The following is a 13,218-nucleotide window of genomic DNA, read 5'->3' as shown; positions in this document are numbered from 1 at the left end:
GGGTGAACCACATCTCAGGCTGCCTCATATTGGTGTCCTTCAGTGCTTAATTTGTCCCCATCGTTCATCTGACCATTGCCATGGAAAGGTTTTTTTTAGCATTTAGACTCTGTCAACTGTAATGAGATCAGAGGGAGAAAAGAAAAAGACCTAGTGAAAGATTACTGTCAGACCTGGGAAAAAAATTTATCTTCCTTCCTAAAATCAGTATTTCACAGCCTCATCAGAAAGCAGTGCCCAGAACACATTTAATCCCCTTATAACAAACAGCCCAAGATCACTCTTACACCACCCACAAAGAAAGACATGGTATCATCTTGATCAAAGTTGATAAAAGCCTTTGTTAATGTGGCAGGAACAAAGGAGAAAGTCTGGATATTGTTACAGGGGGGACAAAATCCAGGAATATAAGGAGTTACGCTTTTGTTGCTACCAGCTGTCATGGAGCAGTTGGATGAAAGCAGATGTATTCTACCCCTGGCTAAGGTTTCTTTGAAGGAGAGAGGGACTTTAGATTAGAGCAAATGCAAAATCCCATGTAACTCCAGTGCTGCTCTCCCCCTGCCTTTCTCAGGGACCCTGTAGAGGTGGTGGTAGCACAAATGCAAGAGGCTGACAGACCTGAAATTCAGCATCTGCAAGACTGATGTTACACAAGGTATCTTTTCTTAGTGTAGCTCCAGCACAACGTCCCAAGAACAGGACTAGCATTGTGCTGCTGATGAAACACGTGGGAGTTCAGTTTGCTTTGGGATGTCTATCAATTGTGTCTCTATCTATTAGTTCATTTGTGTCCTATAACTGTTTATTCTTTGAGAAATGATCTGTGTATAGGTAGAAGTGTTTTGGTATGAAGTGAAATGGTATTTTTTTATTATTGTGTTATTATTGTGTTTTATTATTGTGTTTAACCTTCTCTTTCTCTAATCTACCTTCAGGTATCTCCATGCCTGTACCTGTCTTTGGACTACAAGATGATTCCAAAGTGTTTAAGAAAGACAGCTGCCTACTTGCAGATGAGAATTTTGTCCTAATAGGCTCTTTTGTGGCATTCTTTATCCCTCTAACGATCATGGTGGTCACCTACTTTTTAACTATCAAGTTGCTGCAGAAGGAAGCCACACTATGCGTGAATGACACTGGCCCAAAGACCAAATTTGCTTCATTTAGCTTCCTCCCTCAGAGTTCTCTGTCCTCAGAGAAACTCTTTCAGCGCTCTTTGAACAGAGACGTGGGAGCTTCTGGAAGAAGAACCATGCAATCCATCAGCAACGAGCAGAAGGCTTCCAAGGTTCTTGGCATTGTCTTCTTTCTGTTTGTTGTGATGTGGTGCCCGTTTTTCATCACCAATGTGATGGCTGTAATTTGCAAGGAGTCATGCAATCAAGAAGTCGTTGGAGAACTACTTAATGTATTTGTTTGGATTGGCTACCTTTCTTCAGCTGTCAACCCACTCGTATACACATTGTTCAATAAAACCTACCGCTCAGCTTTCTCTCGTTACATTCAGTGTCGCTACAAGGAGGAGAAGAAACCCTTCCAGCTGATTTTAGTGAACACTATCCCAGCGCTTGCATATAATTCCAGCCAGCTCCAGCTAGCACAAATGAAGAGTTTGAAAAACGAGGCAAAAATGATGGCTAAGGACTATTCAATGGTCACGATAGGAATACATCATTTGGATGGTACCTCCAAGGGAAGTATCAGCCCAGCAAACGAAAAGGTTAGCGGTGTGTGACAGTCGGTGGCTGCCATGACAACCACCATACACACTCTGGGGAGCTTCACCTGGCTGTGAGAAGCTCTAATGGCTGAGGAAATCAGTCCTGTTCAAGAAACCCACCAAGAACATCACATACTCCTCACATTATCCTGTGGGTGAAAAGCAGGGTTGAAATGGTATCAGATGTGCAATTTCTTTTCATACAGTACTTTGGCTGTTTTAAGCACAGGCTTTATTAAACTTATTTTTTTAATATTCTAAAGGATATATTTCTTAAAGAAAAAAATGCAATTTCTTGTATTATAACATGGGCTGTGAAGAAAACCTAAGCTTTGCTTTTTGCAAATGAAAGCTAAGCTGTCCTTTGATGTTCTCGCAGACTAGGCTCCAGCTAATTTGTGTTGCTACAATGGAACTTTGTTATCATTAACTGAATGAGCACTTTACAGAATTTTAAATAAAACGATAGTTAATTTGCTAATATATATTTAAAATAAATTTTGAAGAATTAAAGAAAAAATCTATTAAAACCTGTATAGATTAATGATATGGACATTTTGGTAAGTGTTTTTATGGCCGTTTTTTTCTTCTGAGTGGCCATTCTGAAATGTCACTGGGATTTCTGCCGTTTGCTCTACAGTTCAGAGGTAAATTATACTTGAATGATCCTTTGTTTATACCACCATTCATGATCTTTATTTCATATCTTGTACTTTATTTCTATTCAGAAAGTTTCATCTGTTCAGTTTACAACTTGAAACTATTTTTTTCAAAAGTAATTATTTGGCTTGATTTTGTGTTCCTTCCCACTGGTGTTGACAGGGAAATGAGGTGAGAGAAGAGTGGAAAATCAGGGGCAACACTGTTAAATAATTTCAGGCAGGCAGGTTAGAACTAGGTGATCTTAAGGTCCTTTCCAACCCTAACTATTCTATGATTCAATGATTGCAAATCCACGCCTGTGTTTGATTCAAACAGAGTCTGATGTAAGTAATGTCAGTGGATGTTTTGCTTGAGTAAAGCCTCCAGTAAAATTTGCAGCAGATCCTCTCTCATCATTTCTCTTTGGTTAAAAAAAGCCATTCTGAAGAATGTCCTTCAAGTTTTGTTTTAGGGCTTGTAGAGCCAGAGTTATTAGAAAACTGTTGGATGCTCAAAATTGTTTTACCTGGTTTCGCTGTTTTGCTGTTACTATAGATTGCTCAGGAATGGTAGGTAGCTTGCATTATTAGGACTAGCCTTAATGAAATACACATGGGCAAATGGGGCTCACTTGAGAAAGAACATAACTTACAACTGGCACTGTATTTCACCTGCATACCTGTAACTCCAAGGGCAGAATGCATTACATAAAGAACATTAAACACATTTCTTGAGAAAAATGCCTAGTCATGAAAACTGTTTCCTTTCGGGCATCATAGACAATCACACAGAAGCCAGTGGGATACTGCTGGAGAGCAGAAATATAAATTTTCCATCCACCTGCAAAACCTAAATCCAAGCATTTTATTCGTTCCATGAATTTTGCAGCTAAAATTATCAGAAGCAGAATGTATTCCAATTCCAGATCCTGTGCACTCTGAAAAAAATACTGCCTACCCAGAAGCCAAACTCCAATGCCTTCATCAGCCCTTCTCCTGAAGCTGTTCAGCTTTCATAGACCAGTTAAATTTCCTCTAAGGCAAAGAAAGAGAGAGACAAACTGAATCTGATTACAGCATACTAGCTGAGGGTCTTTGTGAGAGGAAGATTTCTAGCTTAAACTACTGATCTGTGGTAGAATAGGACTTAAAATGTGTCTGGGTATTTGGCTGATTTCCAAGAAACTGCTGTTACTGTTCTTATGCCAGTATGCTAACTAAATCTGTCAGTTTTATGAGCCGTTTTGTCCAGTGTGGGATAGGTCAGAGCCACTGCGCACAAGTCACATGGGAGCTTTGCATGCACATGGTGACACTGATTCATACCACATCCCTCAGCTTCCCTGCCTGGATTAGTGTGTTGTGCCACAGCCCCGCTGTGGTGATGTGTCATGCATCAGCTTACGCCCAGTTATGGTTTTCCAAAAAAAAAACTGCTAATATAGGATGGCCTGATAAATCAAGTGGTATAAATGCTGGGCTCACTAAGGTGGCTTATACGGTCTCTCTGGCTCTGGGCACACTTGATCACCCCAGTCCCGCTGAACAGCTTCAGCAGAGGGAAAAAACGAATTCACTGCTCCTACCTCTCTATGCGTACCTTGCTCCTACACATTGCCGTGTGAGGGGTGTCCAGAAGTGATTGCACAGAAGGGACTTCAGGGGGAATCTGATAAATGCGGGTGAGCATGAGAACCACTGTAACAACAGATATGAGGTTTGAACTAAGGACAATGGCCAGCTCACATAACACATGCCAGCCAGGAAAGGGATGGAGCACTGATGAAACACACATGATGCAGGGCATCCAAGATACAGGGTATTCAGGTACCTCCTGGTGTCCAGATGTCTCTCCACAATGGGAGTGATGGTTTTGAGGATTTACCCTTGTGATCAGGCACCTCAGGAAAGAAGGCAGCAGTAACAAAACCAAAGTTCTTTTCATGAGTAGAGGTATGAGGCTCAGGATCTGCCACCAAACCAGCCTGGATTCATGTCATGAATATTGACACAGGATCAAAGGTCTGTAACTGTGTTTGAGGGGAAAGGAAACACAGATGCTTCCACCAGTGGTGGGAATTGCCATTTTTGTGTGCAGTTTGTGCCCATCTTGATGCAAGTGCGTCTGGCCCTGCAGGAGTAAAAAGCCAGTGGGATAGACAGCTCAGGTCCTGTTGTCCATTAGTGCCATGGAGCAGAGCCTGCCTGCATACAGTGTGGTGTATACAGCACCCTGAACTTCTCCAAAGCTCAGTTTTTCCCCGTACTCCTGACGGTCTAGCTGCTGGTCTCCTTCACCAGCTTGAGCTTGGTAAACTGAGCATTTAACATTAACTGCTTATGCTCTCTGCTTACTGTCTGCATTTCGCCCACGTGGAAGAGTAAATCAGCCCCCTTGTTTCTTCTTCATTTCACCTTCTGTTCCTCTTTCACAATGTCAGATTGCTCAGGTTGCAAATACTGACAGGGAGCATTTCACTACAAAGATGGTTTCAATTACTTGCTTGATGTTTCATTAGAAGATGACTTTGCACAATAACTTTTTTCCAGCTTATTAAAATAAAACCGATGGTTTGGACCCAAGAGACTAGACAGCACTTCTTTAATTGACAGCTGGAGGTAAGATAACACTTATTTTTGGCTCAGAAGCAGGGATATCTGATGCTTGACATTTTAATTCTGTGAGCACTCAGATAGGTGGTTTTATTGAATGGTCAGCAGATTTTGCCTAAGAAGCCTCTCAAAGACAGGAATCCACAGCAGATAAAGACCAATATCTCCAGCTCTTTATGGACATCTTAGACAGTTTAGCAAGGCCTGATTCTGCCACCTTGCACCAAAATGTTAACAGATTGGTTTTTGTGTGGTTTGCCTTATTGAGGATGACAGAGACAGCATCTGAGTTCATTCTACCTACCATGCCAGACCTGTGGGATGTTGTTCCTCAGTAGATAGCAATTAATAGAGTCATCCTACTGCAGACAGATGATGAAGTTCAGCCATTTTAAATGAGATTTTCTAGCACTGGGCCCACATTTGGGATGAACACTACAGTTTAGTATGACCAGCTCCAGAGCAACACATTCATCTTTCAAAAAAAAAAGTGTTTTCATTAGGCATCAGACTAGAAGGAGACTTTTGTAATTTTCCAGGCAAAAAACATTCACACAGACTAGCTCAGAGGTTAGGGCCTTCCTCTGCCTTACAGGAAAAGCATGCTGAGTCAGTCTGCTGTATCTGCATCCAAAAAATCCTCTTGGTCTGAAAAAAATATTTTAATCAACAATTTTTCAAGTAGAGCAACATTTTATTGCAGTTAAGATTGCATCTGGAAAATGTCCAAAGACATAAAGCTCACCATGTATCTCCTAAGCTGGTGTGCATCCTTTACACACTTCAGGGTAAAAAGTCCTATGTATCTATCCTATCCAGCCAACCATGCACTGTACTTATGTAATTATTGCCAGATGGTGAGATGCATTCTATTTTGAATACCTGAATGTTTGCTTATGTAAATACATAGAGAAAAGCATTTGCCGTATTTTGTAATGTTAATGTAAAATGGCGCTCCAATGCTTTGTTGTTTTGTCAGATCCCACTGCTAGTAAAGCAGATTAAAATATTTAAAGACCATCAGTTGTTTTATAAACTGGAGATTTGTCTGAAGTAGTTATTTCATTTTGTTTAATTTCTCCTATACATATTCACAGTACAATGTGTGCCGAAGGCTAAAGTACTTTTAAGTGTCTTGCTGGACAAACAGAAAGACATATTGCAAAATTTATCTATCTCAGTAAACTGGTCAAAAATGAGCCATTGCAATCATTCTCTTTTTCTAAGGACAGCCATTCTTCTATTGAAAACGTATACCCTTTGGATAAGTACAGGTAGCTTAAAACATTTCAGTTTCAGAAACAACACATTTGCAATAGTAATAAGCCAATTAATTTCCCTAAGAAGGAGCACTGTAAGATTAAGATTAATAAGGAGCTGTATTTGGTTTCCAGAGTTTTGGTAGAGGGGGCTACAAGGGCACCCTGTGTGAGAAGCTGGCAGAAGCTTCCCCTGTGTCCGATAGAGCCAATGCCAGACAGCTCCAAGATGGATCCACCACTGTCCAAGGATGAGCCAATTAGTGACAGTGGTAGAGTCTCTGGGATAATGTATTTAAGAAGGGGGAAAAGTTACTGGGCAACTGGAGCTAAAGAAAGGAGTGAAAATACGAGTAAGTGAGAGCAACAGCTCTGTAGACATCAAGGGCAGTGAAGAAGGAGGGTGACAAGGTGCTCCAGGTGCCAGGGCAGAGATTTCCCTGCAGCCTGTGGCCCAGACCATGGTGAGGCAGGCTGTGCCCCTGCAGCCCATGGAGGTCCACAGTGGAGCAAATGTCCGCCTGCAGCCCCTGGAGGACCCCACACCAGGGCAGGGTGATGCCTGAAGGAGTCTGTGATCCTGTGGGCAGCCCGCGCTGGAGCAGGCTCCTGGCAGGACCTGTGGCCCTGTGGAGAGTGGAGCCCATGTTGGAGCAGGTTTGCTGCAGGACTGGTGACCCTGTGAGGGGCTCATGCTGGAACAGTTTGTGAAGAACTGAAGCCCCTGGGAACGGACCATGTTGAAGTTTATGACTGTTTATGGGGAACTTTATGAGGAGGGAGCCCACGCTAGAGCAGGGAAAGAGTGGGAGGAGTCCTTCTCTTGAGCAGGAAGGAGCAGCAGAGATATCATGTGATGGACTAACTGTAATCCTCATTCCCCATCCCCCTGTACTGCTGCAGGCGGAGGAGATAGAGAAACTAGGTGTAAAGTTAAGCTGGGGAAGAACAGAAGGGTGGGCAAAAGGTGATTTTAGGATTTGGTTTTACTTCTCATTATCTTACTCTCATTTGATTTTTGATTAGTAATAAATTAAACTCATTTCCCCAAGCTGAGTCTGTTTTGCCCATGACTGTAATTGTTGAATTATCTCCCTGTCCTTAACTTGACCTACAAGCCTTTCGTCATATTTTCCCTTCCCTGCCCAGCTGAGGAAGGCAGTGATAGAGCAACTTTGGTGGGCACCTGACATCCAGCCAGGACTCACCAGCAGCATAAATAAATAGCATTGCACAGTTGAACAGACATAAATAACACCTGAGTCACAGAACCACAGAGCCATCTAATGGTCGTATTTCCTTTCACAAAGAGTATTAAAATCAGAAAACAAAATGGATTTTGTTACCTTTTTGTTTTCTGCATCTTAAAACTGAAACAAATTTAATCTTCCAACAGATCTTACAGCATACATGCTCTTGCTTACAATTGCAGTGCATATTGAAGTATAGGCTGCTAATAAGAAGTCCTCTCAAAAGCCTGCTGTAATCTTAAGATTTCATCAAGATTTACAGTGTGTAGAAAAAAGCATGTAAAGGCATATTTTTCAGAAGTCAACAAAGGGAAACACACTGTTTTAGCTACAAATCTGTGAGGTGAAACGTGCCAGACAAGATCCCTGAAAATCCACTCAACTCAGTTTTATCTCTGTAGTACTAGACTACTTTACATAGACTCCAAGATATCATAATTTCTTATGCTCTTTGGAAAACTTGCCAGATTTACCTGTTTTGACATACTTTGCACTGACGACTGAGCGAGAATGCATTTAACTTATTCATGTGGCACTTCAAGCCATAAAAGCAAAGATATTTGGAAAAGGAGATATTTGGTCTTCAGATTTATAGTGTAATCTTCTGAGGACACTCCTTGAAATACAGTAAAAGGGTCTCTGGGAATTGTATATAATGCAGTAAAGTTCCCTGAAATACCTGCAGCTTTGACATGTGAGACCTGGCAAATAGGCACAGCAATTCAAAAGCCTCCTTACTGAACCATATTCTGTTTGATGTAATTTAATCACAGACATACAATGTTATCTGACCCTGAAAACAGTTCTAATGATGACTTTGAAAACCACAACTAATTATGCCCAAAGTTATTTGACTATGTAAAAGCTAAATTCTTTTCAGTCAGATTGAAACGTTCATTTTAGGATATAAGAAAAGCTGACAAACTCAACAGTTTTATCCAAATTCAGTGTGTCAGTTTACATGTGTAAAGTTACTCATATTCTTAGTGTTCGCAGGACAAAGAATTTTAGGTGGTTATGGAGAAAAGAGTTCATCACGGCCAGACACTGTAATTTTTCAACTGCTGGACTTGTTTGGTTTTTTTCAGTAAAATGTGCAAGATAATGTATTTAAAATATGACTGTTGTACCACCCAGAGTGTGCAGAGAACCAGAGCTGGTATTCTTTCCTTGGGAGATCTTAATATATAAGCAGAAAAACTTTCTCCTTTTTTTTTTTTTTTTTTTTTTTTTTAAATCTGTGTTTACATGGGGATGCTTGGGCATGGTCCCATGTCAGCAGACTTCCTTAAAGTCACGTGTCAGAAAATCTACCTCAAATCAAAATGTCAGTAAAAAGATAATGAAACAAAAATGAAAACCATACAGGAATTACGTAAAAAACATAAACCAGCCTACAGATATATTCTGTAAAGGGCATCAGCATATATGTGCATCAACATGCTGCCTCCTCCTCAGAGGCTGAAGAAAAACTAGCCACAAGTTAAGATATTTTTCTGTTCCTGCTCTTCCATAAATATTTCTGCAAGTGCATTTGCAATTGACCTAAAAAATTTCAAGGAGATAATTTGCTAATTCTTAAATCACAATACAAATATTAGTGAGTTCGCTGTTTCCTTTCTAAGTGTTCAGTGGCAATAAAAAGATTGATAGTCTGAAAATCCTTTAACACATCAGCACTGCTCTCAAGAACCCAATTATAAAAATTGTGTTCATGCAATCACACAACTGCCGCAGGAAATGGAAGCAAAGAAAACAGTAGTTAAAATGATGGTTGCTGAGTTTCCAAGCACATTTATGACACACTTGTTTTGTTAGGTGCCTGCTGCTGAATAATTTGAAATAACAAAGATGTCTGGGTGATCCCTGTCTCTTTGCAGAAAAAGCAAAAGGGGTGCAAATTGAAAAACTCATTTTTCATGGAGTCATTAAGGCTTGTAACTGCTATGGGTCTGTTATTTAGGTGTCCAGGTCTGAGCCAACTGACAGAGCTTCTAAAGGTAATGGAAAGAGGCAGCCTAAAATGAACATTGAAGGCAAGTGGAAAAAATTACCCTTTGAATTGGCTACTGGAGAAAACCCCAGCCTTCAAACCCCATGAGTATAAAATAGCTTAATTCACAACTAACAATAGCTAAAATGTAGCCATGGAATGTTGCTTTTCAAAACCAAATACTTGAGGCTGATATAGCTGAGGCTAAGCCCAAGATGTGGACAGGGGACAAATTTCCCAATATAAGAGGACTATTAACAGTCACATTTGGGGTCCTTGAGGGAGAGCATAGACTATTTGTTGAATGGCTCTTTTGAGCACCTATCACCTGGAGGAATGTGAAAAGATTGAACTGTGCCATCTTCTGATCTGCCCAGGTAGGTGGGTGATGAAAGATGAGCAGAGCCCAGAACTTGAGGGCATGGGTGAGGGTCCCCTACCTGTATGCCTCTGCTTCCCAGTGCTGAGGGAACAGAGGTTACCAGATGACATCTAGGAATCTGCAGTTCTTATTGACATTTAAAAAACACCCCTCAACCAACAACTTCTTAGCAATGCAGTTGAGATTTGTGTGTTTGAAATGAGTCAGGTTTACGTATTTTGAGTAACCAGCAAAAGTAGGAAGCAAAAGCAGGTTAAAAGGCATTTTCTGAGCTGACTTACAGCAGTTGTGAGAACCCGAATGATTCAAAGAAAGATTATCCCAAAGTTCCTCTTTGATACTCCCCCTGAGAATGAAACAGTAGTCATTTGGGAAGCAGCACAGAGGGGGCTGAAAATTAATCCAAGGCAGGATATCTACTTCAGAAATAGGCTTGTGAAAGCAATGAACTATTCAGATCAAATGAAGGTGGAAAATCTCAGGATTTAGAAGCAGACTAGTCCAGATACTGGTCTGGACTCCACCAAAGTATTTTGAATTGCACACATAAATTTATGGATGAAGTTTCCACAGGAGTAATACTCAGCATAGCTGGACTTAGGAAATCTTTATCTCTGTTCTCCACATATAAGGTGTAGAAAATATTTTCCTCCCTTCTTATCTTGTAGACAGCGGACTCGTCAAGTCAGAAGGTTTGCTTCAATGTTTTTTTGGACAGTGATTTGCATTGTGGACCTGGTCACTGTCAATGGAAGTAAGTTTTTTTCTCTTTTTCTTCAATGACCTTTATTATCAATAGTGCAGAACAGCATCTTCCTTCCTTACTGCATCTTGCATTCTTTTACTAAACTCCAAAATACATTTCTGACTTGAAGTCTCCTCACGGAGATCTATTATCCTTCTCTCTTCATCTCTGTTACCGTAGGGAATACAATATCTTTTTTTCTTTGCTATATATATCTCAGATTGCACTCCATCTCATCATCTATGCCATTAATAGGGATACTAAACAGTCTTGTCCTTCGTATTGATCCCTAAGGTGTATCACTCTGCCAGCTGGACTCTGTACTGCTGATCAATACCCTCCGAGCCCAGCAATCCAGCCAGTTTTCCACCCACCTTATTATGACTCATCTTGCTAAGAGGAGACAAGCATACTAAGAGAAGTTGTTACAAAGCCCTTGCTAAAGATTCCCAATCACCTTTTTGTTCTTTGGTTACCTGGAAATGGCTTCTGGGATGATTTGGTGGGTGTAGTCTTTAGTCTCTTCCATGGGTTTTGTTGGCTAAGAAGCATCTCTGGCAAGTCATGGAAAAAGTAAGGAACTGCTTTGAAGGGACAGTAAATGACATGACAAGTTGCACCCAGGTGAAATCTTGAGAGTACAGAGTGAAAGAAAAGAAACTTTGGAAGATCTAACTTCCATCTAAGAGAAAAGATAACATAGATGGATGTGGTAAAGAAGGGGAAATACAAAAATAAATCAATAACAATGAAGTGGCAGCACATTCTCCTCCTCCCTGGAAAAAGTTTCTCCTTTGAAATGGTGAAGACGCGAAGCAGATTGTGTCAATACAGTCAGCATGAAATATATGGAGAGATAAAACCAGCCATATGTTGCTTGGAATATAATATAAAAATATAATGTTACCAGCCATATATATTGTTTGGAAATAACTAGCATGGTACAAGACAGTTTAAAACAATTTATATATATATATGCCATTAGAATCATAAATCATTTAATTATGAACAATTATTATAATGAGCAGTGGAAAAGTTATTTACAGAAAAGAACAACATAAAAATAATCTCCTGGCAAAATACAATGTAGTGTGAATTCAGTGCTCTGAATAACCAAAGTGAAGATAAGAACACATACAAAAAGTGGAGAAAAAATGACTGAAAAGCACTAGCAGAGGAATCCACAGCTATTAGGTAGAAGACTCCTGCAACTAAAACATTGGAAAAGCATGTACACAGATGCATGTCTGAGGGAAGGACTATACTTATTGCAAAGGAAATAGGAAAAAAAAATTTAGTATAATAGACTTAAGACACAGGTTGCTTTCCTACAATGTGGAAGTTTCTTGCTGGAAGCTTTACAGCAAATGTGTTCGAGTGGGTTGAAGTTAACAGTATGTCTCTCCAAGTACAGAAAGGATGATGAAAGTGTGGTGAAAAGACAAAAGCTCTCTGACAGAATAAGAAGCCATTTGTACACATGTCAAAAAAAAAAAAAATGCCAGGTAGATGATGTGAAATCTTATCTCACCACTGGAGTAGATCAGTAATAAACAATTGAAAGTACTGTCTGTACAAGGGAACATAGAGAAAGTATGCTGGAGAAGTGTTATACTTGGAATACAACAACAATTTGTAAGGCAAGAGTACATAAGCCAAGAGATTTTCCAAAGTAAGTACACATCTTTTTTCATCTTTTTGTTTGTTTGTTTGTTTGTTTTTTTTCTTTTAATATCCTTATTTCTACTGGTTGCTCTGCTGTACCATGTAAGGAGAAGCCATTTAATGATGAAGAACAGGAAGCCCATTTCACATCTGGTTTTTATAGTCTGAAATGATAGGCAGAATGATACCAAACTGAAGTCACTGGTGACAGCTGCAGACACTGTCTCAAAGGATACAGAAATGGCATTAAGGTTAAACAAATGTGCATAACCAAAGATACTAGAAAGATCTATACCACTGCACCAGCTTGGCTCCCTCTGTCTTATACTGTCCTCAACACTGTCCCAGTGTGTTTTCCACTTCACACAATCTTACACACAACACATACTAATTTCCATGAAAACAGCTCACTGGATGGCTGCAACACAGTTCTCACATTATTTACCTACACATTTACTTCAGCCATTTTTCACTGAAAAGACTTACAACACAACAGTTATATTCTTATGATATTCTTATGTCACAGAGATGTGGGGAGGCCAGGCAAACGCATCGACAGGCTGCCAGATGGATCCTTCTGAGTATGTCACTGAAATGGGAGCAAACTGGACAGAGGTTATCTAGGAGATGTGGACAGGAACACATCAAAATCTGCATCAGTGCTGAAGTAGACAGGTTTTATACCTAAAAACTATTGCAGGTACCATGGAAAGTAAGATGTGTGTAATGACAGCTAAGTATACATAGAGGAGAGAGAAAACAGACTGGCTAAAGCTTAGATCAAGTAACTAATTGGGCAGTATCTTACTAGAGAGAGTAAGATATAAAGTTTGTTACAGAACACATACAGAGATGGAAGGAACCATTTGAAGATCATTTGAAAAATATGAGTGAAGAAACACATTTTAACTAGATTAATGACTAATTAAACCTGGCTTGCAGTAGAA

General features: G+C 40.0%; 1 protein-coding gene across 2 annotated transcripts in view; it reads left to right on the top strand.

Moving 5' to 3' along the window:
- Window positions 1-6,031, top strand: part of HTR2A (5-hydroxytryptamine receptor 2A) — a 33,389-nt gene extending 27,358 nt beyond the window's left edge. For both annotated transcript variants that reach the window (XM_065678238.1, XM_065678237.1), the window contains one exon: window positions 939-6,031. In XM_065678238.1, the coding sequence (XP_065534310.1) occupies window positions 939-1,738 (800 nt within the window). In that variant the 3' untranslated portion in view covers window positions 1,739-6,031. The remainder of the gene's footprint in view (window positions 1-938) is intronic.
- Window positions 6,032-13,218: the final 7,187 nt, after the last annotated feature.

The sequence above is a fragment of the Lathamus discolor genome, chromosome 4 (assembly GCF_037157495.1).
Source record: "Lathamus discolor isolate bLatDis1 chromosome 4, bLatDis1.hap1, whole genome shotgun sequence".
Classification (NCBI taxonomy): domain Eukaryota; kingdom Metazoa; phylum Chordata; class Aves; order Psittaciformes; family Psittacidae; genus Lathamus; species Lathamus discolor.
This window is presented reverse-complemented; position numbering and strand designations above follow the sequence as displayed.